The sequence below is a fragment of the Tamandua tetradactyla genome, chromosome 5 (genome assembly GCF_023851605.1).
Source record: "Tamandua tetradactyla isolate mTamTet1 chromosome 5, mTamTet1.pri, whole genome shotgun sequence".
Taxonomy (NCBI): domain Eukaryota; kingdom Metazoa; phylum Chordata; class Mammalia; order Pilosa; family Myrmecophagidae; genus Tamandua; species Tamandua tetradactyla.
The window spans coordinates 8607174-8632947 of NC_135331.1; the positions used below are offsets into that span (position 1 = coordinate 8607174).

At 49.9% G+C, this 25774-nt stretch overlaps 1 protein-coding gene, 1 long non-coding RNA gene and 1 other non-coding gene across 7 annotated transcripts; 1 reads left to right on the plus strand and 2 right to left on the minus strand.

The window, feature by feature from the left end:
• Positions 1-2049: 2049 nt before the first annotated feature.
• On the minus strand, positions 2050-21360 carry KMT5A (lysine methyltransferase 5A). Of its 4 annotated transcripts, none has more exons than XM_077159641.1 (8): positions 21214-21360; positions 20917-20968; positions 14598-14754; positions 11706-11922; positions 11240-11327; positions 6299-6358; positions 4540-4730; positions 2050-3895 (listed from the first exon to the last, which is right to left on the minus strand). In XM_077159641.1, exons 3-8 carry the CDS (start codon positions 14713-14715, stop codon positions 3685-3687), a joined length of 885 nt encoding a protein of 294 aa, XP_077015756.1. In that variant the 5' UTR covers positions 14716-14754; positions 20917-20968; positions 21214-21360; the 3' UTR covers positions 2050-3684. The 4 variants fall into 4 exon arrangements, with proteins under 4 accessions (XP_077015756.1, XP_077015752.1, XP_077015755.1 ...); XM_077159637.1 differs by lacking the exon at positions 21214-21360 and adding an exon at positions 15931-16052 and having other exon boundaries at positions 20917-21024; XM_077159640.1 differs by lacking the exon at positions 21214-21360 and having other exon boundaries at positions 20917-21148.
• Positions 5074-5264, minus strand: LOC143685465 (U2 spliceosomal RNA). Its single transcript, XR_013176690.1, has one exon. It is a non-coding gene; the product is annotated as a U2 spliceosomal RNA (small nuclear RNA).
• LOC143683536 (uncharacterized) lies at positions 21202-25005 on the plus strand. Of its 2 annotated transcripts, none has more exons than XR_013175518.1 (3): positions 21202-21599; positions 22197-22371; positions 22764-25005. It is a non-coding gene; the product is annotated as an uncharacterized LOC143683536 (long non-coding RNA). The 2 variants fall into 2 exon arrangements; XR_013175517.1 differs by having other exon boundaries at positions 24617-25005.
• The last annotated feature ends 769 nt before the right edge of the window (positions 25006-25774 follow it).

Here is a 25774-nt window from a genome sequence, read left to right on the forward strand (position 1 = left end):
ACCATAATTTTGCATGCCACTATGCAAGAAAAAATGCTGCAAATTACAATTTAAGATGCCACTGATTTTTAAGACATCCTGATTTCAGAGATGGTAAGATGTGAAAAAAATGTGCATCTAGAGTCAGTGAAATGCAATGTATAGACGGTGGTTGGCTGCACTTTTCAAAGAAACTCACAGATTTGCTGAACACTCTCCACGAGCCTGTCTTCTTTGTAGGTAATACTGACCTCTAGAATGTTCTAAGCCTGCTCCATTCCTCTTAACAAACCAGTGAGACGGGTACTCGTACTAATGCTCCGTTTATAAGTTCAGAAACCAAGGCTCAGGAAGATTAAAGTACCTTGCACGAGGTCACATGGCTAGGAAGGGGCTGGCCAGGGTGCAGATGCAGCCCTGATTCTAAGGCAGAGCTCTAACCCATGAAGCTGAATGTACCCAGCTTCCCAGGGAAGGCATGTAGGGTTAAGACACCAGTTCCCGGCACTGCCTTACCAGGCACCATTGTAAGCACCTTTTGTGAACTGTCTGGCCATACCCCTGTGAGTGGTTATCTTTATCCCATGGTGAGCTCAAGGAAACTACAGCATAGTGGGGCTAAGGGCATTGCTCAAAGTCCCCCAGCTAGAAAGTGGGACTTGAACCAGGTCCCAACTCCGCAACACAGGCTTTAACCCGCCTGCCTTGCCAAAGTCTGGTCTGGATTGCCATTCTGGCAGGGTCATTACAGGAGGGCCACCCGATTCCTAGAACCCCGTATAATGCAGCCACCTGCCCGGTTGCTCCGCTGTAAAAAGGGGGAAACGTTTCTGCACCTTTGATGTGAGTTTAGAAACATTGAGGGGCAGCAGATCCCAGAGGAGAACGCTCCAGTGGACTGGACATCAGGATCAGTCCTGGGCTGGACCTCAACGGGGTCTCAACCATCCAGGGTACCAGCTCTGCCTTCCTGGGGCCAGAGGCCGAGCTGTTTGGGCTTGGTTTCCCCAGCTGGGTGGCCATGGAATCTAGAAACATAATTTATTGTTTTGTTATCAGTGAGCCATTTAGAAATACTGTCTGTGTTTCCACACTTGGAAACACTCACCTGCTCCATGTTCCCTCCTGGGGATAGGCAGGGCGAGAAAAACCAATTATAAAGAAACACCAAGATGAGACAGCTCTTTATCCTGTAACCTTCTGAAAGACTCAGGAAGGTTACAGCAAAAACAATAAAATGTAACTCACGGTAAAGTCAGGTTCTTGGGCGTGGATTGGGGGACAGGGCCAAAGCCTCTCCCATGGAGCAAGGCTTCTGCAAACCCAGCTTGGGAGGTACGGGCTGGTTGCTGTAGCAGTAGTCTCCAAAAAATAAACCACAACCAAATACCAGAGCTTGGAGGCGCTTATACTCTGAATGCCCTGAGCACCTATAAACTGCGAATGGTAGAAATCACCCAGTCTTTAATAGCTAGTACTGATTCCTAGAGGTCCTCTGTGTGCAAGGTCTTAACTCATTTAAACCTCACGATCACCTGGTGTAACTACCACTACTGTTTCCATGTTACAGAAGAAACTGAGGCATAGGGAGGGTGAGTTGCCCAGGGGTACACAGCAAATAAACTCTACAAGCTGCAGCTGGGACTGAATCTTAGGCCTCTGGCCAGAGGCTCTCCCCACGGCCCCACCGTGCCTCCAGCGCCCAGTGCTTGGGACGGAGGGAAAAGGCATCCCGTCCTGGGGCACGCAGGGACAGGGGCAGTTGGTGGGGGTCCAGGGGCACAGGAGGGACCAAGGTAGGTGCACCTCATGATTCTGAGCCACGGACCTTGGAACCAAGCCCGGTAACCTGGTAATGACAGATGACGATGACAGCAGCTAAACACGAGGCTGCTCACCCTGTGCCAGGCGCTGCGGGCTGGGTTTGTGCTCGCGTTCCCAGCGGCCCCTTGCGCGGGTGAGAACTGAGAACACGGAAACCACCTGCACCCACTCTGACGTGAGAGAAGACAGTAGCTCCCGGCCTCATCTACCTCTGCCTTGTAAAAACAGAAAGATGACACAAAGGGCCTTGCCTGGCAATAAATATTTTAATTTTTTGTTTTGTTTTTATGATGACAAACAATTTTCAAGTTTATTTCCTTTGCTTTTGTTTGTTTTAAATACAAAGCTAAAACACAAACAGGTACAATCAAGACATTTCATCTCACATTTACACACTCCTGCCGGCTCCTCCTCTGACTCGCTGACCACTGACCAGGCAAGCGGGGGGGGCTGGGGCGGGGAAGACTTCCTTAGGTAGCACCGTGGTGAGGCCTGCGGTGTGGGAGCAGGAGGCGCAGGCTCTCACACCCGCGCTCGTTCGCATTTACCTGGGCCGGGGGTGCAGGAGACCCCAGGTGACTGCTCCAACAGTGAGGTTCGGCTCCCCGTGGGGAGGGCGGAGGGAGCCACCCACTGCTCCTGCCATCACGGTCGCGGTAAAAACCCTTTAGCCTTATCCTGGACCCCTGGACAGCAGGCCCTGCCCATGGCCCCGCGAGCCTGGGAGCCTCTTGTGAGGTTGGCTGTGGTGGCCAGTGGTGGGTCCCACATTTCAGGGCTCATAGGCTCACACTTCAGCTTGCGGGGAGGACTGACAAACGGGGTCTGACAAACAGAAGGCCCTGACAGCAGGTCTCCAACTTTCAACCCAGCAGAATTGGGTGGGGTGGGGTGGGGGTGGAGGTGTCAGGTGAGTCATTTCTGGTCCCGCTACAAAACTTTATTTTTGATTAGAATAGAGTACCATCTCAAATATCTCCTACAGAAGAAAATGGGGGGATTAAAAAAAAAAAAAGCACAGCAACTTCACTCGCATCAAGACCTATATACATGTAAGTTGTTTTCTGTGGTTTTTTTTTCTTTTCTTTTTTTTGATTTTTATAATTTTTTTTAAAATAAATTCAGTGTTCACATTTCTATAAAGAATTAACCCAGTTTCCGGAAACCCTACCCCGACGGGGGTGGGTAAGCCACGCTTTTCCCTGCCCACATCTAGTCTGATTACTCGCCCTGATGCCATGAGGTGTCAGGGAAAGCGGCAGCCTGTGGAAGAGTAAATGTGCACCTGACCCGCCCGCACTCGTGGGCCTCGGGGCCAGTAGGCTTTCGAGAAAGCAGAGGGGAAGACTAGCTTACTGCGAAACCTTATTAAAAAATACTCATATACTTAAACGTGTGCCTGTCGAGACATGAGGAGAACAAGAGCTTGGAAATGTCCCGACCAGGCCGTGGAGGCAGCGTCCTCACACCCGCCTGTCCCCGGACACTGGGGGTGTGTGTGTGGGGGACGTCCTGGCTCTTCAGCTGGAGGCAGGAGCGTCGCCCAGCGTCCTAGTCCATGCCTGAAGCTTTCCTCTAAAACCTGTGCCGAGTCTTTGACTGCATGCACGGAAGCACAAACTTTTGACTTGTATGCAAAAAAGGTACAAAAACAACTAGAATATAAAAGTTTTGGTAATATAAGGCCATCTGTTCAAGCCCACCTTGGAAACCTGTAACAGATATTTAAATACTACAGTGAAAAGGCATCTTAATATACTTTTTAAAAACATCTGAAGTAATCCACTAAGATTAAGTGTGTAAAAAAAAAAATCGATTCCCTTTGAGGGCACTTTGTCCAGTGAAGGGGGGGAGGGGTGCGTGGTGCAGAGGGCCAGTCGGTTAATGCTTCAGCCATGGGTAGGCTTCGATGGAAGCCTTGCTGCGGTCCCCGTAGTCATACAGGAGCTCCTCCCCGGCCTCGATGTCGCGGGACGCGATGAGGATGAGGTGGGGCACACCGCCGATGTCGTGCAGTTTGGTCTGGCAGTTCCCACATTTGCTGTGGTTGATGAGTCTTCCCAGGCGATTTGTCTCTCGAGTCGCATCCACGCTGGGGGAGGGGGTGGGGAGGTAACGGGATTCGATTGATAAAGAGGCTTTTAAATCCAGTATGAGCCAGGCTTGCTCTCCATTCTGGTAGAATGTCGATTTATAACCACGTTTTGGGGAAAACAGTTCAATTCAAAAAGATCTTTTTTAAAAGCCTGCAGAGACGTGGGGTAGGAAGCTTGGGGCAGGAGGTGGGGGAGAGGATGCAAAAGGCTCTTCAGGGAAACACAAGGCGACTGGAAAGTTTTGCAATATGAATAAAAAATCAACTACACTGGCCATATCCAGAAAGAAACAATCAGCGATTTCCAGGGCTGATTTGGACAAATGCCTCATAGAGGGGAGAGAGGCCAGGAAGTTGCTCTGCCCGTTTCCATGGGATTAGCTGACTTTTGCTTTTCATCTGGTGAGATGGTGCCCGACACAGCTCCAATTGCAAATATTAAAAAATAGGAAGAGGAGGAAAGCTACATCCTGGCTTTGAAAAAAGGCAGCAAGAACTAACTGAGAAACCCAACCAACAAAAGCATGGACCCTCCCTTTGGACTCAGGACGTTCTCAGGGGCTCTTGGGCCCTTTGGCCTGGCCTTTCTCTGTAGGGCGGAGGAGGTGGGGGGAGTTGCTCAGAACCTTGGCAAGACTTACCAGTAGGTTTTGCTCAGGTACTGAAAATAGTACATGTAGCAGCCTGTGGAGGGGTCTTGTGCATACAGAGCCTCCCGCTTCCTGGCGTCGGTGATCTCGATGAGGTCCCCGTGGTATTCTACCACAAACTCGCCCCGGGAGAACTGCTTGGTGGCGATCACTCCCCTGCCTTTGCCATCGATAAGGTCAATCTTTGGGGAGGTGACAAGAGAGAGGGTTGGTTCCTAATAGCAACAGATGCTGCCGTGGGTGACGTGCGTCCTGGGAGCTCAGGCGCTTGCACCCATCCTTTCAACAGCTTCACTGAGGTGTGCTTTACATTTTACTCCCTTCCAGTGTGTACAGTTTGACGGGTTTTATGAAGTGGGTACTAGTCATACAACCACCACAACAATCCTGCTTTAGCACACGTTCATCACCCCCCAAAAGTCCCCTCATGCCACTGTGCAGAGCGTTTCTACATCAGGCATTTGTGAGATCTGCTAGGTGGATCTTTTTTTTTTTGACTTTTTATACATTTATTGTTCCCCCGAGGGGGGGTACACCGTTCCTGGAAGTACTGCAATACCAGGTCGCTGTGTGGAGTGGACAGAGCAAGCTCCTATTCCATCTCTTAACTCCAAAAATCCATTTAATATATTGTCCTCGGATAGAGGACGTATCAGATGTTAAACTGATAAGAACAGATACTACACTTGATCTTAGCCAAAAGGTCGAGAAGCGATGCTAGGTGGATCTTGCCCCATTTTGTGGATGGGGAAACCGAGGCTTTGAGTGGTAGAGTCATGCATCCAAGGCTGCACGGCTGGGAAGTGGTACAGCTGGGCCCAACCATGTACTTGGCCTCTCTGTTGAGGCACCATGCTCTAGCATGGCCTCTGGGGAGAGGAGACCCCATGTTCCGAATCTCTCCTTTACTCCATAATTTACTCTCCTGTTTCTCCCTGTGCTTGGATCACCCTAGACAGAGGGTGGAGATGGAACCTTTCTGACCCTGGGTCCAACTCCAGACCTATCTGGCCACCACGGCAGAATTACCCCCTCTCTCACCCCACCCAGACGTGGATCAAGTATTCTATGAGAAAAGCAAAGTTCTTGGGCATTGCTCTTTCCCAGGAAAATGGAATTTAGGAAAAACTTTTAAGTTTGTCCTTTTAAAAGTTTCCCCGCACCATGACAAAAGGCCACATATTGTATGATTCCATTTACATGTCATACTCAGAGTAGGCAGGAAGCAGAATGGTCGAGCCAGGGGCTGGGGGGTCAGGGGGAAGTTTCCATTTAGGGAGAGGAAAAAATCATGGAGGTAGATGGCGGTGAAATCTGCACAACTCTGCAAATGTACTTAATGTCAGTGAATTGAATACTTTTAAATGGTTGAAATGGTAAATTTTTTTTTATCATTTTTTTTTTTTGGGGGGGGGGGGCGCATGGTCTGGGAATCGAACCCAGGTCTCCTGCATGAAAGGTGAGCTTTCTACCACGGAACTACCCATGCACCCACTGAAATGGTACATTTTAGGGTATGTATATTTTAATCACAAATAAAAAGTTTCCCCAGGATAACATTTCACATACAAAGCCCATTCATGTTTCCTTTAGAGCAGGTTTCCTTAACAGTTTTCGTATTTGACCCCTTGAAAGCCTAACAGACCTGACAAGGCACGTGACCCTTAAAGGGTTAAAGCGATGTGGTGGCCACCCTGAGCCATAGGCAGGCAGGTTGGGGGAGGGTGACCATGCGGCCTGCTGCCCTTACCTTCATTCCTTCCTCCTTCCCACTTTCAATCAATTCGTCTATTCTTTTCCTTTCTTCAGACTGGAAAGAAAAATAAAAGGCAACATCAGCATTCTCTCCTGGCTTCCTGGGTACAGTGACAGCCCCAGGCCTGCTGCCTGGCCAGGCCCATAGCCTACTGCAGGGACCCATGAAGGGGGGTTGTGGGTCACAGGCGGCCCTCCTGACATGGATCCTGAAAGGATGCCAGGGCCCCCAAGTCCCCCTCCTTTCCCACACCCCACCTGTTGTGCAATGCAGAATCTGACTGTGGGTATGCTCTGCACAGCCTAGAGAGCACGCGGTGGGCACACACACACTCACCCCGAACCACAGAACGTGGCCTAATTTGGAAACAGGATCTTTGCAGACGTAGACAAAGGTCTCAACATGAGATCATCCTGGATTAAGTGGAGACCCTAAACCCAAGCTGCCCTCCTGAGAAGAGAGGCCACAGTGACACAAAGTGCAGAGGTCCCGTGAAGACAAGGCTGCCCCAAGCCAAGGAAATGCCTGGGGCTACCAGAAACTGGGGGAGGCCAGGAAGGACCTGCTTGCCCCCAGAGCCTCCGGAGGGAGTGTGGACCTGTTGCCACCCTGACTTTGGACTTCTGGCCTCCAAAACTGTGGGAGAGGACATTTCTATTGTTTTAAGCTGCCCAGTTTGTGATGCTTTGTTACAGTAGCCCTAGAAACACAGTGTGTTTCTAAAATACTTATTAAATTGCCAACATCTAAATATAAGGAATCTGACTTCGTACCCAATTGGCTGGGGCTGATAAGAGGCCGCCCCTTTTAGATGGGAGTACATGCACCCCATGTCCTCCCCACCTGCTGGCCGGTGCAGACATCTAAGTTTAGGGTCCTTAAAAGCTACATTTCAACAGGAGTCACGGCCATGGATGAAAGAGGGTCCCACCTGGATAGTCAGCACAGGAGAAGCTGGAGAACTGGACACTCTCAGCCCCAACTTTCTTCCAGGGCCACCTGCACCCCTGACTCTGGCTCCCACTGCTCTGAGGGAGCACAGGATACCAGGAAGCAAAAGGAAATGCACAAAGACCGACCAAAAGCCTCAAACCAGCAGGGTTCATGGGCTGCTCTGAAATTGTTACATACCCCAGAAAAGCCATGCTCTTTTAATACTAATCCGATCTTGCGGGGGCAGACATTGTTTGGGTGGGAGCTTAGATTGTTTCCATGGAGACGTGACCTCATCCACTCAAGGTGGCTCTTCATTAGTTTAGTGGAGTCTTTAAAAGAACTAGACCAAGGACCTCAGACACCAGCCATGCGCCTTTCCTCTGGGAAGGCATCCTCTTGTTGGGTGACTTAATTTGGACATTTTCACGGTCTTAGAATTATAACTTGTAACTTACTAAATCCCCTTTATAGAAGCCAATCCATTCCTGGTATACTGCATTCCGGTAGCATTAGCAAACTGAAATGCTCACTGCGTGGACCGCTACCATGCAGACAGCACGTGTGGGGGCTGCAAGTGGCAGAACGCTCCGCCTACTGCTGAGCTCACACCCACCATCACTGGCACCAGAACCAGCTTGCAGCCCACACGGGACTTCTCCACTTCCTCGGGCCACACATGTGCTGGGACAACTGCAATGGTCCAGATACTACAATAGGTGCTGGGGACCCAGCACATAAGAGCAAATCTCTGCAGCCTCAAGGGGGCTTACAGACTCTGCAGAGGTGACCAATGCACAGGGAATCCACACACTCTTCCCACTGCTGCTGCCAGGCCACACCTGCTCTTGCCTGGCACCTGTGACAATGCTGTGCTGGCCTCCCGGCTTCGACACTGACCACCCCCAGGTGTTGTCCACACAGCATCCAGAGAGGTCTTTTAAAAACAAAAATGAGATCATGTCACCTCTCTGCTTAAAACCTTCCAGTAAGTTTACTCATAGCCACGCACCAACATCAGTTCCTTCACTGTGGCAAATGTACAGTGGTAGACCCTGGGGCAGGGTGTACAATAACTAGTATCTCTGCAACTGTTCTATAAATCTAAAATTATTCCAAAGTAAAAAGGTTATGAAAAGCTTTCAGTATCTTCCCAGTGTTAGTGGGATAAAATCCAAGCTCCTCCTAGAGGGCTGTGAGGCCCTGCAGAGCCCAGGCCCCTTCCTGCCAGGCCCCAGTCACACCACAGGCTCTTGCCAAAGGTCAAGCTTATCCCTGCCCAGGGCCTGATCCCCCTGCCTAAAGTGCCCTTTCCTGGATTCATCTGCACAACTCACTTCCCCGCTTCCCTCAGGTCTCTGCTGAGAGACATCCCATTAAACTAGCCACTCTAATTGCCCTGTTTCTTTATGTTCTTGTAGCAGCACCGCCTGAAATTAACTTGCTTTTTGATTATCTTTTATTGTTAATGGCTCCCCACTTAAATACAAGCTCCATGAGTACAAGGGCCCGATCTTATTTACTGCAGAATCTCCTGACTCAGAGCAGTGTTTGGTGTGTAGCAAGGCCGCAAAACACCACCACCAGCTTGCTGAATAACTCGTTAATTGTAAGTGTGCAAAGAGTACTGAGGAAAGCACAAGGGCCTATGAGAATATAAACCGTGAGAGGCCGGTGGGTGGTGACTGGATCGGGTGAGGAAGACATGAGCTGAGGAGGGCTGGGACCAGGCTGGAATGCTCGAGTGAGTCCGAGTTGGGGTTTCATCCTGAGGCTTTGGGGGTCTGGAGAATACAGCACACAAGAGTAGATCTCTTATGTATTGTCTGTAAACAACCAGCTCTGGGCTTCCTCCGGAGGATTCCAGCAGCAGCCCACAGGGTGGCCTAGAGGTACTGACTGGGAAGTGAGCAAGGCCTGGAAAGGGTGAGGGTCTACAAATAGGGAAGGAGAGGGCAGGCCTAAGGCACGCCCAAATAAGCCGGCGTTGCCAAGATGTGTGGTGCCTGCCCACTAAGGGGGCTTTGCAGCAGAGCCCCAAGAGATTCAGGGCATCTGTGCAAGGCCCACCCTGTGTTCTAGCCCTGTGGCCCCTTCCCACCCTCTTGCCCAATACAGGTAGGATCCTGTTCTGCCTGCTCTGTCTTCACACCCAGTGGGGTGTCTGTGCAGCTTTTAATTTCAGTTTCACTCCTGCCTACCTACCCCTCTCCTATGCCAGTTCCACCTTGGCACCAGCCTTCGCCCCAGTTCCTGCTAGCTCACAAGGGCAGTCACTCCAGGTCAGAGCAACCCCTTCGCACAAAAGCCCAGCTACCCAACGCTCAGGCTGTACCTTTGCAGTCAAAAGAGGGCAACGCCCTATGCAACAACAGCTTTGCATGGTACTCAGCTGAGTCACCACAAATGGCAAGGGACTCTGCGTGGCTTTCCCTTGCAGCTCACTCTCCATCCCTTTGGCAGGGCAGATATCACCGTGCCCACAGGCCAAGCTTTGGGGAGGCAAGGGTGTATTCCCTTCTGCTCTATTCACCAGCTGCAACCTTAAGCAAACCTGTGTTGCATCCCACTGCAGCCTGCATTTCTCCAGACAGAAAAGTCCTTGTTCTCTTCATTAAAAATGCAGCCACAGGGTGGGCCAAAGTGGCTCAGTGGCAGAGTTCTCACCCGCCATGCCAAGGACCCGGGTTCGATTTCCGGTGCCTGCTCCCCCCCCACAAAAATGTAGCCACAGCTGCCCACACCATTCCTACTCCCAAACCCCGCAGCACTCCCTGCATGGGCATGCTGCAGCCCAGGCCATTAGCAGATGTTTCCTGGGTTCCCTGGCCTGGTGCCTGCCTCGCCCTCTGCAGTGCTGTCTTTGAGTGACCCAGCACAGTCTCCTACTGCAGGCAAAAATTTTATTACAGCTTGTTCTTGGCCTCAAGACATTGTCTTTCTACAGAAATAAAGCCAAAGCTTTGCTCTGGGGGAAAAACAAGAAAATAACTTCTTTTTTTTTTTTTTTTTTTAACCAAAATGATGCCTCGTCAATTAAAAGAGGCAAAACATTAGACTACTGTCTCTACATCTGCAGATTTAAAATTAAAAGGCACCAGAGGAGTACGTGTAAGCAAGTACTGAAACACTAAAACTAACAAAGTGGGGGCCCCCCCACCTTTCTGTGGGGGAAGCACTCATCGACAGGACCCCCTAGACTTGAGAAGGCTTTGGGGGTGTGGGAGAGCAGAGGGGCCATGCTGCCCCGAGGACCCTGAGAGGGAGGGCTGTCGAAGCAGCCTCGGGGGCAGGGCCAGCCACACCCTGGTTTCCCCCACACAGAGAGGCAGTAACAGCACTTGACTGCAGGAAATGTCAATAGAGTGCTGCCCGGCTCCACACACCGCCCCCCTGCCTAGATTTCTTTCACTCCCTTCCACAGGCTCCTAGGGACAGTGGGAAGCAACAGTGATGATAACGAGAGTTTATGGTGTGCCAGGCAGGGTTCTAAGCGTTCTGCAGGCATTAACACACCTAATCCCCACATCAACCCTCACAAGCAAGTACATTTTTATCCTCTTCTTACAGACTGGGACGCTGAGGTACAGAGAGGTTCACCTGCCGAGGTCACATACCCAGGAATTGGCAGAACTGAGATTTAAACCCAGGCCAGTCGGACTCCCAAACCACTGTTTGTTAACCACCGTGATATACGACTTGGAAACTTACCCACAGCAGACAAGATAAGCCTCAGAAAGAACAAGCTGCCTTCCCGCCCCATCCCAGGCTCCAAGTGGACCTACCCGCCAGCCCTGGACAAGCTACCTGCACAGTAATGCCAAGCCCCCCGAGACGAGACCCAGTCTGGGAGGCAGAGCAGGCTTTACGACGATCCCTACTGGCCCGAGGAGAAGACTGAGCCCCGGGAAGCAAAGAAGACTTGCCCTAGAAGGACACGAAGCTCATCGCACATGTGACACACTGTCCACCAGTGCTAGAATAAAAAAGACGGGACGCTACCTGCAGCTCAGTTTTGCTCTTCCTGGAGCTTCTTCGGACAGGGTAGAAATCCGTGAGTTTGCGGTTCTGTTGGGTTTTCCCTTGAGCTCTGGGGTGGAAAGGGAAGAGAAAACGAGTGTTGGTATTGAAAACCACATCCACGCCTACGAGGCACACAACTCAGAAGCAGATGTCTTGGAGACTATGTCACTTGGCACCTTTGTCCAGTGGCACCTAATGGCCAGTAGGTCACCTGCCTCCAAGGGCCTGAGAGCGTTTCGGATGGCCTACAACCTGGCAGGGAGTGGGGCCAGAGCAGTTCTGACAAGTAACGGCACCGCTGGTAAGGACTCGGGGAAGGGGAGTTTTCAGCGTGGGAGGGGCTGGGAAGGGACCTGCTGAACCCTAGCTGGCACCTGGGTGGGCCTCCCCCCGCGAAAGAACCAGTCTGCCCTGCTTCAGCAGCACGGTTCAAGGAGGCACTTACTTCTTCCGAGGGGCCTGTTTGCCCTTGACGGGCTTTTTCAGAGTTTGCTTGGTGACAGCTGCATTGGTAGAATCGCAAGAGGTGGGCATTTGGGGAGGTTCTGCTGCTTCCGATTTTTGGTTTGGAAAAGGTGTCATGGGGCCTCTCCTGGTGTCTTTGATCTTCTGCTCCTCGGACTTCACGGTGTTCCGGGTTATGTTCCCAGCGTTTCTTTTCTCTGCAGACAGGGGAGGGAGAGGTGAGGGTCTATCCCACAGTCTCTGTCTCTTGATTTCTACACTGTCAGCTGTACTCTAAGACAGGCTTTGGGAAGAGAAGGTCAGGGCTTTCAGGCTATAAAGCCTGGCGCCCACTAATGGCTGGCTTGGGAGAAATGCCGAGCTGTAATTTTTTTCTTTCTAGATATAATTTTTAATGAAGACCTAGGCAGAGCTTTTGAGTTTCTGCATTTCAAGGTGGGAGAGAGTCAAAACCCAAGCACCACGCACAGCCAAGCTGGGGTAAGTGTGCAGTGAAAAGCCTTCAAGATCTGGTCTGCAGAAGCAAGCTAAACTCTTAAAGGGTGGGCCGGGGTTGAAGGTCAGAAGTAAGAGGACAAAGCAGAACTTCCTGCCCAGTAAAGACCCCTCCCCTAAGAGCTGCCTGGCACACATCACGTTTCAACTAAAAAGAAAAGGTTCCCTTTTGGAACGGGGCTGAGGTTCCCTCAGCAAGGAGCCCAGGCAGACAAGTCATGGGGTTGTAAGGCCCATTGCAAACAATTTGGTACTAGAAACCAGAAGCACCAGTGTTGGTGAACTATTCATTTTTTATATCTTTTACTTTCTAAAAATAAATAATATGATGCTGTGGGGCTGTAAACTGGTGCAGATACCTTGGAAACAAGCCTGGCAGTTGCTCAAAAAGTTAAACACAGAATTACCAAATGACCCAGCAATTCCATTCCTAGGCATCCACCCAGGAGAATTAAAAACACATGTCCACATAAACACTCCAAAGTGGGCTTTAGTCACGATAGCCAGAAAGTGGAAGTAACCCGACAGACGAATGGATAAACAAATGTGGCTTAGCTATCCAATGGAATATTACTCAACCATAAAAATGAATGAAGTACTGACACGGGCTCCGACAAGGAGAAACCCTGAAAATGCTGTGCTATGTGAAACAAGGCAGACACAAAAGGCTACATATTGTACGATTCCATTTATATACAATATTCAGAACAGGCTAATCCATAGACAGAAAGTAAGTTAGTGGTTGCCATTGGCTAGAGGAGTTGGGGGGCTGGGATATGGGGTTTCTTGGGAATGAAAACTTCTGGAATTAAGACAGTGGTAATGGCCACACAACTTTGTGGATACACTGGTGTACTGAATTACATACTTTTAAATTATTTACTTTAAATGTCATGGTATGCGAATGATACCAATTTAAAAAAAAGAGAGAGAGAGAGAATGAGAACCCAATGAGACTGTTCTCATTCCCTTCCATGCTGCCTTAAGCGGACCCAAGGAAGGCTGGGATGTCATACACAACTGAAGCAGTGTGTGATGTCTTTGGGCATCATCAAGCATGTCAGTCTATGTCACCGCAGGAAAAAAAGCTGAAAATCAGGGACAAGAGCCTGGCCTTTGGATGGGTACCTCTGATCCAAAGTTCTAATAGTTGCCATTAAGTATCACCCTGAGACAAACAAGTTCTGTGAGCTAGCTTATGCAACACGTGAACATGTCCATCAATTTAATTCTGCCCCCTTCCAAAGGAATGTAAGTCTGGTGGATCACCATTCCAGAGAGTCCCTCCCCTGATGCCTGTGACCTAGGTACACGATGAGCAGGGCACAGCGCTCTCAGTCCAGGAGGAAGAGCTGAGAGTTAAGGAACACTCTGCAGAGCCCCCTGGCATCTATGCTTTCAATGACCCTCGAACAGCCCTGATGTAGGACCCGCTCTCCCCAATTTACGGATGAGAGAAATGAGGCCCAAAAAAGGCAGCAACCTACCTAAAACCCTTTACTTTTAAATGACAGAGCTAGGATTGAGGCCTGAGTCTACAGAAGTATAACTAAAATAGTGTCACCCTGTGCACAGGGGGAAATCAAGCCAAGGTTGGCTCTTGTCCCTGGTTTAGGGCATCTCAATCCCTTTGTTCTCAGACCTGGGCTGGGAAATTGGTCTAAATCATCACTTATGGCACTTTCCATTAATGAAAACAAGCTGCCTTGTATGGAGCTGATGGTAGCAGAGGTTCTGCCTCTTAAAAGCAAGTTGTAATTAACAAAGGAACAGGTGAATTGGGAAAGCCTATGTTTCCCCTGCAACTTTAAAAGGGGATATTTGGATTAGATGCAGAATTTCTAAGACGTTTCCACTTGTGTTGCAGACAGGATTTTCAATAACTGTATATCTTGTTCAAAATTTTAATTCCAAATTTCATCTTAGAGTGGCCTGCTTCAGAGAGGAGCACAGAAAATTTGAGTGGGGAAAAAACCTTTAGAAATGGGGTCAAGGGCAGCTCATATAAGGGAAGAAAGTTCCTTTCCTGGGTTCACCACAAATCTCCTAGCTTTGTACAACCAGACTCATTATTAGTGCACTTTTAGCACTTGCAAGCCTCTTCAACTGCAGGTTAGGTACATTATTTTTACAAGTTGGCAAGATCACTGAGCCTGTAGGCAGTGCCTAACTCTTGTGAAAGGAGGGAGAACCTGTCAGTCCAACAGGCCACGTACCCTGGGACAGGCCCCTCTTTCCCCCATGCTGGTGTTTTTCAGCAGCATACAGAATGTGGTTCAAACATAAAGGACGTGGGATTGAAAAGGCTGGATAAACACATAATATGGCTTCTGTGACCCACCCAGCTGTGGCCAAAACGGCCATTTCAGAGGCTTACCTTCTCGCTTCCTGCAGATCCCGGCTATTGGTTTCCCCTGGCATTTGACTTCGTAATGTGCCACTGAGTTCTCTTCCTGAAGGGGGGAACGTATTCCAGAGCATTTGTTCGGGCTCATGTAGGAATAGATCTTTGACTGCCCGGAAAAGACATTCTCCTAAAAAGAGAAGTGCATATTTCTGAAAGAGGCTTGAAGAAATAGATCCCACAGCATTTAAGAAGAGGGGAAACCAGGATACAAAAAGACAATTAACAGACAACATCATCTCCCAAAAGCCTGGCTACCAAGGGCTGCCACCCACAGTTGGCTCAGGCGAGCACTGGAAGATTCACAATCTCCCAGGTCCAAGTCAAACATTCCTTCAACATGGGCAGTGTCTAATTCTGGTTGCTATGAGTTCATCTTGCCAGCAGGAGAACCAGCTGTAACAAGGAAGTCTTTAAGGGAAGGGGACAACCTACAAGCAACAGGGTGGCCAGAATGACCCATGGAGAAGGGACTGGGAGCTGGAAGGGCTGGCCTCTTTGTCCTGGCTGGAGCTGTGGCTCCAGGAGGGAAAAAGGTCACAGGGAACCTGATTAACCACTTCTTTGTCCTGAGGCCAGTTTGGCAGAGCTTGGGGGGGATGTCTGGCCTTCGGTGTGCAGAAACCTAGCCCCCCTCAAACCACTGCAGCCGGTGACCTCCCAGGACTGTGGTTGGGGGAATTCTTCCTGGGTGATTGGGGTGGGGGAAAGCCAAGGAAAGCAACGCACACGGTCAGCATTATCTAGGGTGTCTGCTGTGCTGCAAGGGCACCACGCCTTAGCAAGAGTGAGCAGGCGGGTGGAGCAGCCCAGGGCGCCCTTGGTTTCCCTGGGTGTGGGCCTCTCCTCTGAGTAAGCACAGGCAGGAGGAGGGCGGCCCGGAAACGATGCCATGGCCTTTCTTCCCGGTCAGTCATGAGGCACCAAGCCAGTGTGACCAGTGGCCTGTCGGAGGAACCCGGGCAGGCCCCACACACCCTGGGTAGAGAGCCACCTCCAGGGCGGCTCGGTTGAGGGACATGGAAATGCCATAAAGACAGACAGAGTCAAACTTTTCCGAGGTCAAATTCTGCCGCGGCCCCGCGGCCCGGGTCGGGTCATGGCGGAGCAGAGCGCGGAGGCCACTCCCCGACAGGCGGCACAGGGAAGGGAAGCTTCCCGGGCCCGGCGCCGCGCGCGGGCAGGGTTCCCAGGGGGGGCACCCACGTGCTCGCGGCCGGGGCCCCGGCGGGGAGGCCCAGGCGGGGCGCTCGGCCGCTCGGGCCCTCGAGGCGCGCTGAGCGAGAGCGGGAGGGAGCCTGCTTACCCCGTTGGTGCGGGGCCTCCCCGGACCCCTCCGCTCCACCATCTCCGGGCCCGGGGCCGTCGCTGCCACCGCCGCTGCCGCCGCCGCCGCCTCCACCGCGCGGGGCTTGGACATCTTCCTGCCTGGAGAGGGGGACCCGGGGGAAGCGGGGGAGGGGGCGCTCAGGGCGCGGCGGAGCGGGGAGCGGGGCCGCCCGGGCCGGGCGCCGCGGCGGCGCCTCCCGCCGCAGCCATGTTCCGTGGGCCCGGCGGTGGTGGGCCGCCTGCGCCGCGGGGAGGCGGGGGCCGGCCGGCCGGGCCGGGCCTGGGCCCGCGTCGCCCTCCCGCCGCCCGGCCCGTCCGGGCCCCACGCGCCGCCCGTCTCCCGCGCGGCCGGGCCCGACACACCCACCTGCAGCCCCGCCAGGCCCATGCCGGCGCGCCCCGCGCCCTCGCCCTCGCCTCGGCCCGGCCACCACCGCTGCCGCTGCCGCTGCTGCTGCTGCTGCCGCCGCCACCAGCGCCGCCGCGGCGCCCCGGGGAAGGGCCGACGGCGCCCCACGGCGCCCCCTTCCCCCATGGCCTCGAGGCAGGGCCCGGCACCCGCGCGCCGCGGCAGCCCCGGGCCGGCCCGGCACCGAGGGACGCAGGCAGGGAGGCGCCCACCGTCCGGCTCCCGGCCCGGGGAGGGGGCTGGCAGGGGCGGCGCCGCGAGGCTGCGAGGGAGGGAGGCCCCGGCGCTGCGACGAATCCCGGCTCGGGCGCGCCCCCTCTCGCCGCCGCCTCAGCCACTCGGGGAGGAAGGGGTGGGAAACATGATCGTGACAGCCCCGGCTCGCCCGCCCGCCCGCCTCTTCCTCCTCCCCTCGCGGGCTCAGCGGGTATTTTGGGAGCCTCCATGGTGCCAGGCGCTGGGAGCAGCGGCCAACTCCGCGGTGCCCGGGGCGGTGCTCCCGGAGCGTCCCTTTAAGCGTCGGCTCCTCCCCGCCCCCCCCCCCACGGGACTTCAGATGGGGACAGGAGGCTCCGGGGGGTGCAGGGGCTTGGAACTATGAAGCTAGGGGCCAGGTGTCAAAGCCAGGCGCCCGGCTCCGCAGCCCTCACCCTTCCAAGGCCCTGAGACGGAGCCAGGGCTTATAAAGCAAGTCTGCCGGGTGCTTCTCTTGCATATATTCTCTCACTCCAGACTGACGGAGACGCCATTACCACCTCTTTCCCATAGAAGGAGAAACCGAGACTTAGAGAAGTGAGGAGCTTGACCAGGTTCTCAGAACCAGAAACGGATTTCCAGTCAGGCCATCTGACCCCAGAGGTAGTGCTCCTACTCACTACCCACTACAGATGAGGAAACTCAGGTGGGGAGCAGCAAATGGTGGTGATGAAAAGGTTGAACAAGTAAAGGGCTTGGGGGAGGCAGGCATCCCAGGCATGCGGGTAGCCACCTCAGGCCAGCTCACTGCTCTGTGCCTCTGTCCTCAGAGCCCAGAGCCAGTGATTCTCTGTTTGTGCAAGTCATAGATGCAAATAAGACACCTGGGACATCTGGCTCCTGCTGCTTGAGAAGGCAGAGCCTGGGTTTCTCTCCCTGCATTGCCCCAGAGAGGCTATGTGACCCTGGCAAAGTCAGATCCAGTCTGGGCCTCAGTGAGCTCCTCGATAAAACTAAGAATCTTGAATCCTACAACTCACATAGGCAACTTCCAATACTCATGGATAAAAACTGGCTTTCATTTTAAGTAGCAGCCACCTCTACCTTGCCTCTCCTTAGATGGGATAATACTAAGTAGGATTAAATGACAGGATGCTGCTGAAGACAATGCCTCTCAGAACAGCTCAGGCTTTAGCATCCTCGGAGGCAGGGCTGGAGATCCCTCCCTATGTCTTCAGCATCCACCCTACCCTCCACCACGGACTCTAGTGGGGTAGGGGACTGGATCCAAGTCCTTTGCAGAGCCTACTACACTTGAATACTCAAGAGACTACTCAGAGGGGAAAAGAAGATTCTAAATTATACTGACGCCCAGGCTGAGCCATCTGAAATGGTGCCTCTGCAGGGCAGAGAAGTTTGTGGTTTGTTGCCAAACTATCATGGGAACCAAGGTTCTGGAGCAGGAAGCAGCCACACATCATCTTGTTCACTTCACATACTATTTTAACCCCTGCCCCCCATTCCACAGTCCATAGCTTTCTCTGCATTTTGGCTCCCAAATGCTGGGGATACATTAAAATAATAGTCTAGCACCATTCCTGTCTTCTCCGCAGCTCTAGTGCCTAAAAGTTGTGACTATCATTCAGTAGAAGTTTCAAAACACTCCTTCAATTCTTTGCACATCAGGTGTTTGTTTATCTGTATAGAACAAACCAATCTTACAGTCACCAAGGATCCCACAGAAGCAGTCAATAATAATACTAATAGCTAACACTTACTGAATGTCTGTTACGTGTTAGGCCCTTTGCATTATTTCATATAATCCTCCCCACAGCTTATGAGGAGTTACTATCATTCCTATTTCACAGATGTGGAAATTGAGGCTCAAGACAGACAAATTACTTACCTAAGAGTTACTTGACTAGCAAGCAGTGAAGCTGGGATTTGGACCCAGATCTGCTATAAGACAGCACTTGACCATGAAGAATTTATATTGCTTCCTTCAAATTCGGACACCAAAACACCAATTCATTCATTCACTCATCATTCATTCAACAAACATTTTTTGAATACCTACTGTGCTCCAGGCCCTCTCTAAGGACATGGCAATGAACAAAACAAAACAGAGGGGGTTGGAAGTGAACCTAACAGCGAGGCAGGGGGTTAGGTAAGGCCCTGGAGGTCATGTCAAGATTGTGACCTTGATCCTAAGAGCAATGGGGAGGTTTGGGAGGGACAGAAGAGATTAGGAAGGGTCACATGATACAAAAATCTGGGTTCTTTGAGACCACTCTAGCTGCTGAGGGAAAATGAAACAAAGACCAGAAAAAGCAGGAGTGTCAGAGACCCAAGTTCAATTCCCGGTGCCTGCCCATGCAAAAAAAAAAAAAAAAGAAAAAGAAAAAGTGGAAGGAGACCATTTGGCAGTAGATGTCGAGATGAGAAAAATAGATGGACTGTTGTTGTTCAAACTAATATATTTGGGTTGAGAATATATCTCTGCTTATAAAACTTCAAACCCAGGGAGGGACTGCCAGATATCTGAACATTTTGTTGGTGTATTCCAGCAGGGCTTTAAAAAAAAAACAGCAAGTTAGGATCAAAGACCACTTTTCTGGAAGAAAAAGACTGACTCTTCATTTATCTGAGGAACTTTGGTTTCATATTAAGATGCTAAATGCTCAATGTAATGATCTGCAGGAATACTCAAGTCTAAAACTCTGGCATCAAGTGAGGCAATGAGAATCACTGAACAATAACTCAAAGGCAATTTATAGGGTCCCCTGGCAGGTGCTGGGGAAATACTCAACTTTGCTTCGGCTTAGTAAGGGAAGTGGAGCAGAACAAGCAAAGACACAGCCTGGTCAGAGTTGAGCACTGAACTTGGATTTCAGCTTCCACCTCTGACAAATGGGAATAACATTTTGTAAAGATTAACTGAAATGATAAAGGGGCTGGCACTCAATGGTAACTTATTATTTGCCCTTATCTTAAATATTTCCCTTTTGTCCTTCATAGATTAATTAAAGCAAGCCATCTTTAAAAAAAATGTACACACTACTTATGAAAGGGGTAGTTTAAGCGATTTTGCTCTAAGGGGAAAACTGAACCAGGGGAACATAATTTTATTAGTATTTGTCAGATAAATGAGTCAGATAATTTAAAATATAGCTTTAGAAAAGTGCTTACCACTTTTATGAGGAAAAATATCAGCATTAATTTTCTCTGTGGGGATTAGGTTATGAAGCTCTTCAACCTAAATTCAGTATGACTCATTTATCAGTAATCTGGGCAGGTCTTGTCCCAAAAGCCCCTAAAGTCATGCTGGGAGGATAAATAATGCAATTGGGAGCTGGACCTGAAAACAAAGGGGCCCAATAAAGATTTGCTGAATGAATGATTCTTTTATTCATGATTATTGCTTTAGGTTGTACACTGTATTAAGGCAACTTCCTACTAACATGTGATGACTTGGAAATTTGAGAATAATTCAAAACCGCAACTTATTTAAAAACAAAAACAAAAACAAAAAACCCACATTCACCCCAACCCTCATGCTTAAGTTCTGGGCCCTTTAGCATGAAGGTGAGCCAGCGGCTGGAAACGCTCAGAAGTAGGAGACAGCTCTGCTGCATAACGTGGGTTTTACGGTCTTGACAGCAAAGTAAGTGTGTAGAGGGCTTCGGGCAGGGACGCTGCCTCCCGCGGCCGCACAAGCCCACCCAGGGCATCTGCCGGGGGCGGGAGTCTCGACCAGTTGCGGGGAGCTGGCCGCCTCGGAAGGTGCCAGGGGACCCGTGGCACCTCTAAGCCGGCCAGCCAGGCCCGCAGAGCTGACTCAGGGCGTGGGGAGGAAGGGGGAGGGGGCCTGTCGCGGTGTCCACTCCAGCGCGCTCCCCGGGATGCAGGATAAACCGATCTGGCCCCTGCAGCCCCGTTCCTGGCCGCTCAAGAAGCGCCCTCGCCTCGGGGTCACCTCCTTCCCCAACAAGAGCGAGTCTGAAAGTGGGCGCCACCGCGCTTGGTGTCAATAACAACCATTCCCTGGAGGTGGCCCGCGCTTTGACATATGGCTCGGATGCCTCGCACTTTGCCGGGGGCAGGGGTGAAGCCGAGGCACGGCGGTGGGAGGGGCTTCGGGGGGGGGGGGAATGGTCCGTGCGGGGAGGGGGTCCCGAGCCAGGAAGGTTCCGCAGTGGCCCCTCCCGTCGCCACTCCACCCGCCCTGCTCCCGGCGCTCAGGCCAGAGCGCCCCGCAGGAGGGTGCCTCCCCGCCGTCCCTCCCTACCCCCACGACCCCTTCCAGGGCGACCCCCCCAACTACCCCGCCGCCCCGATGCTGGCCGCCTGGGAAAATACCTCTAGCCATGGCCCGGCTCTGTCACCGCCTGGGATCTCCCGGGAAACCGAGCTTTCGAAAAAAGTTGCAACAACTGTAGCCAACTGCTCCGCTGAGATACGGCTGCTCGCCCTGATAGGCGCCGCCGTCCGCCCCTCCACAGGTTGCGGGTGGTGATAGGCGGACGGTGGGGGGAAACCCGCCCTTTTTCCCGCCTTCTCGGCGGGGGGGCGGGGCCAGCGGCCGCACTTTCTCCACGGCTTTCGGGACAGGTCCCAGCGGAGGGGCGGGGGGGGGTGGTGGTGTTTAAATTTTACCGTCTCCCTGCTTTGATTGGCTGCGGGGGAAGGGCACCCGAGCTGCCATTGGGAGGTCCCAAGGTCCTCCCCCTCCCGGGGGAGGGGCTCGGCGTCGGGGTGCCAAGTCGCACGGCTGGAGGTCCGCGCTCACAGTGGACCGGATCTGGGACTTCCGGTTTCGCTCCGGCGTGGCCGGAACACGACCTTTGACTCCTCGACCTCTCCTGTGACCTGGGAAGCCTGGCCTCTTCCAACAGTTTGGCACCTTGAGCACCTTGACCTCTCTGAGGTTTAAGAGGTTTATTGAGAGAATCGAATCTTCCAGGATGCAAAACTCACACAACTCTGCCACCTACTAACCCACCCATTTTACAGATGGGGCGCCAGTGGACCAAAGGGAACAGGTAACCTATTTGCTGCCCAACGTCAATTTACTAGCAGAGCCTTAGCCTTGCCTCTTAGTCCTCCAGACAGCTGGTTACCTTAACCCTGTGGGGGCAACTGCTCCCAACCCAGAGGAGCCCCTGTCATTACTACCCAGAGAAGCTCAAATGTCCTGTACATTCTTTGCTTTGGACAAAAGGAAGGTGTCCAGTTACAGCTCTTCTCCTCCTGAGGTTCTGGGAAGAGGTTGCTCACCTATTCTCCCTTTGGAGACCCTACTACTGCCCAAGGGCCCTACCATTGTACCAGGAAAATAGGAAAGTAAAATTAGGTGATGTATGGGAAAGCCTTTGGAAAAGTAGAAAGTGACATCACTGTCTGTAACTCACCACGTATGGCTTCCACTCTCACCCTCAACTTGCCCTGCTCTCCAATGATGGAACTGGGCTGTGTTCTCCAAGGTTCCCTTCCACAGTCTAAAAAAATATATGGAACTTTTTGCTTTCTCTGAAATTCATTTATTCAACACATTTATTGAGCTATATTCCTGACATTGTTCTGTTACTCCAGGGAGAGAGCAGCAAATAAGACACACATCCTTCCCCATTTTTTTTTAGGGAAGAAACAAGAAGCAAGCAAGAATCCATCTTGTAAAAAGATCATTTCAAATAGAGATTAATGTTATGAAGGAAAATGGAATTGGGTCATTTTACAAAGCAATTGAGTTGGCAGAGGAGTGCTTCTTGAGATTGGCAAACTCAGAGAAATCCTTTCTGAGGTGGTAGCCTTAAGGTATGTCCTAAATAATGGAAAGCCTGAGGGAAAAGATACTTCTAGGCAGAGGGAACAGCAAGTGCCTGGAGGTTGGAAAGAGCTTGGTTGCTGGGGAAATAAAAAGCCCAGTGTGACTGGATTGAGTACTGACAAAGAGAGTGTAAAGGAACAAGTAGGAAAGGTAGGCAGAGGCAAGCTCACAGAGGACCTGGAAGGCTGGGCTGGTCTTTCAGCTCCAAATCTGCTTTTCTCTAGCCTGCTCTGTGATATTGGAATTGCAAACCACATTGGTCCTTTGTTAGCGACTTCCTGCTAGGTTCTGACAATAGGAGATACAGGGGAGACCGGAAGGCAGGAAAATAATGGACTTGCTCATTCTTGTTGGCTTGTGTTTCTATCGTGGCCACCAGCAAAGAAATGTTGCGTCTGACGCCTTAGCGTGCTCCTTTGGAAATACCAACAGCAGCCCCTCTTCAGAAGCTGAGCCCAGCTTGCAGGGCACCTTCCCTGAGCTCTTGGGTGACCAACACCAGTCTGATGGTGTCCCTTCCTTTGAAGTATGAAAACCAACTCTCCAGGGACCCTTTTCTGATTTTTCTACACCCAATGACCTCAACTTCTTCTCTTTGTTCTCCAGCCTGAGATGAGATAGCTGCTTCCTTCAGTTGTTATCTGCGCTAGCTTAAGGTTCCCTTTTTGCTTTTTCCATCCTCCACAACCTGTTTAAGTAATTTCCTATTTTGAATTGGCTAATGGGAAGTCACTAAATGGTTTTAAGTAAAGGATATATGGATAAATTGGTAAATCCAAACAATAACACATTACAAACAGCCACATAAATAACATCTGTTTTGAGACTTGCAGTCTTGGAATAATGTACCATGTTTCCAGAATGTCTGCTTACCAATCTTTGTATTCTTATTTGCTCCAGGTATTTTACTATTAGTAAATACTTTATGTTAGCATCAATTCTTGTAAGATTTCTACCAATAGGGACATCTGCATCAGAAAGTCCCACAGCAAGCAGCCACTGCAACCTACTAATCCTATCCCATTCTCTTATAGGAGAAGGTACAAGTTTTTTTCTATTCTATGCATGTACATGTAGGTAGACAGATGATAGGTGATAGGTAGGTAGACAGGCATACACATAATATAACATGGAACTTGAACAAGTGAGAGGAAATTAGTCACTCTACTTCATAGGCTTGTTGTGAGGATACAATGAAAGAATGACTATAAACTCGATAGTTTAATGGCATAATGACTGGCACCCAGAAACTCTGAATAAATATTAGATATTTTCATTATAACTCCCCTGCGGGGTTTCTCTGATCCGGTACACCATTATTTAGCATATAGTAGCTGCACAACACACAGCAGTTATTAGTATTGTAATTATTAATGCTTCCTTTCAATACAATGGAAGGCTCTATAATTTTAGCAACATTAATACATCTGTCGGCATATCATCATTTACATATTTGTTAACTTTACGCTGGAGATGTCCTGGTGTGAAATGATAGCTATTTAGCAGTGAATAAAGGTATAAAATTACATCTTAGTAAATTGCTGTCAAATGGAGTTATTAATATTTCCTTTACCAATCTTTTCTTTGGTGTCCTCAGAGGGAGACCACAAATTGCTATTAAATAGTTTTTCAAGAGACGTTTACATGGCCAGGATCCCTGTCATTAAATGTGGCAAGAATGAACACAAAATATGGTGTCAAGAGCATAAAATTTGTCATCAGATGATACAGATCCAAATGATTTTTATGCTTCATTCACCTTTTTTCTCATTTGTCAAATGGGTATAGCGTCTTTTCTCCCCACATTCTCTGTTTAAGAAAAGTTATTTATATTCAAACAAGTTATGTAATTGATTGGGAATTCCTTAAAGTTTTTTTAAATTATCATTTTAATTGAAAAAGCAAACAGAACATGTATATGTGGGTGAGTGAAGATAGTTTTTTTTCCCTTTGTTTTGAAAGTCAGTTTAAAGATGGTTTGGCAAAAAAAAAACAAAAAACGGATGGTTTGGCAGCAGAGCTCAAGCTGCTCAATTAAGAATGTGATTTTTCTTACCTTTTTTTCAGGCAGTTTTATATTTACATTTCGTTTCTGAGAGATGTTCTCAGTAATTCTTTAAAAAAATTCATTTCGAGGTTTAAAATGTAGTGATTTTAAAGGAGAGTTATAAAAATGAATAGGAGGCCTTCCATCCTAAAAAAAAACATTAAAAGTTCTGTTTGTTTTTTTAGTTAATACAGGCAAATGCAAAAACTTCAAGCAGAAACTCTCCTCCATCCTTAACCCCAGCATCCCAACTCTGCAAGTATTGTACACATATGTTTGGGTAATACCTTCTCTACACTTCTACCTTCTCACTACAATTAGAGTGATGACCAAATGAGATGACTTGTTGTGCGTAAAGAGTTATCAGAACATTCTGGAAATCTACAGTAAGAAACAGATGATTCTTGGACACCTGCCATGATTTAAGGCAAGAAACTCAACCTCAGTTATTTCTGATAGTGAAAGCTGAGTCTTAAGTCTTTGCCTTTATCTTTCTTTTTATTCTCTTCGTACTTTTTCCATTTCTTAAATAAATGCTCTAGAAGGATTAAATTCCCCCGTTTTCTTGGGACAATTTGATACCATATTGATCCATACTAAAAATAAAAAGTTAAATAATTATGCCAGATAAATAATTATATAATTTTTAAAATATTACAAAATATATTTACAACTTTTCTACATTGCATTTTAGTTAGTATCTGTATTGGTCAGGATAGCTTTGGGTTGTAAATGAGGGAAACCCAGAACCACCTGCTTCAAGAAAATAAGGGAGTTTATTGACTCACAACAGAAAAGTACATGGGTAGGACTAGCTTCAGGCATGACAGTATCCAGGGTCTCAAAGGATGTCATCAGGGTTCAATCTCAATCTCTCACTCTCTTTCCATCTGCCTCTTTGTCCCACTTTTTTAAGGTTAGCTTCACTCTCAGACTGGCTTCATGCTCCACATGACTTGTGTCTCCTCCTCCTTCCCAAGAATACTGTAGCAACATCAGTGGCAAGGGAGTGTCTGTTTCCCTAAAAGTTTCAATACTCAGTCCTTGACTTGAGTTTTATTGGCTTGGCAATACATCATTCACTGTGGTTTGGCAGCGGATGCACTATGCTATCCAGCCAGCCAGAACTGGTTTATAAGCTCAGCTCTGGAGTGATGTGTATGGGAGATAGTTAGTGCTCTTCAAATCACATGAATTTTAAGAGGGGGAGACAAAGTTAAGCTGCTACTATTAGAAGAAAGAGAGATGAATGCTGAGCAGAGACCAGCTACTGCTCATCGCAATGCACACCATCTTGAAAAATCCAATAGATACTTCAGCCGCATTCTGGAAATCTCTCCTGC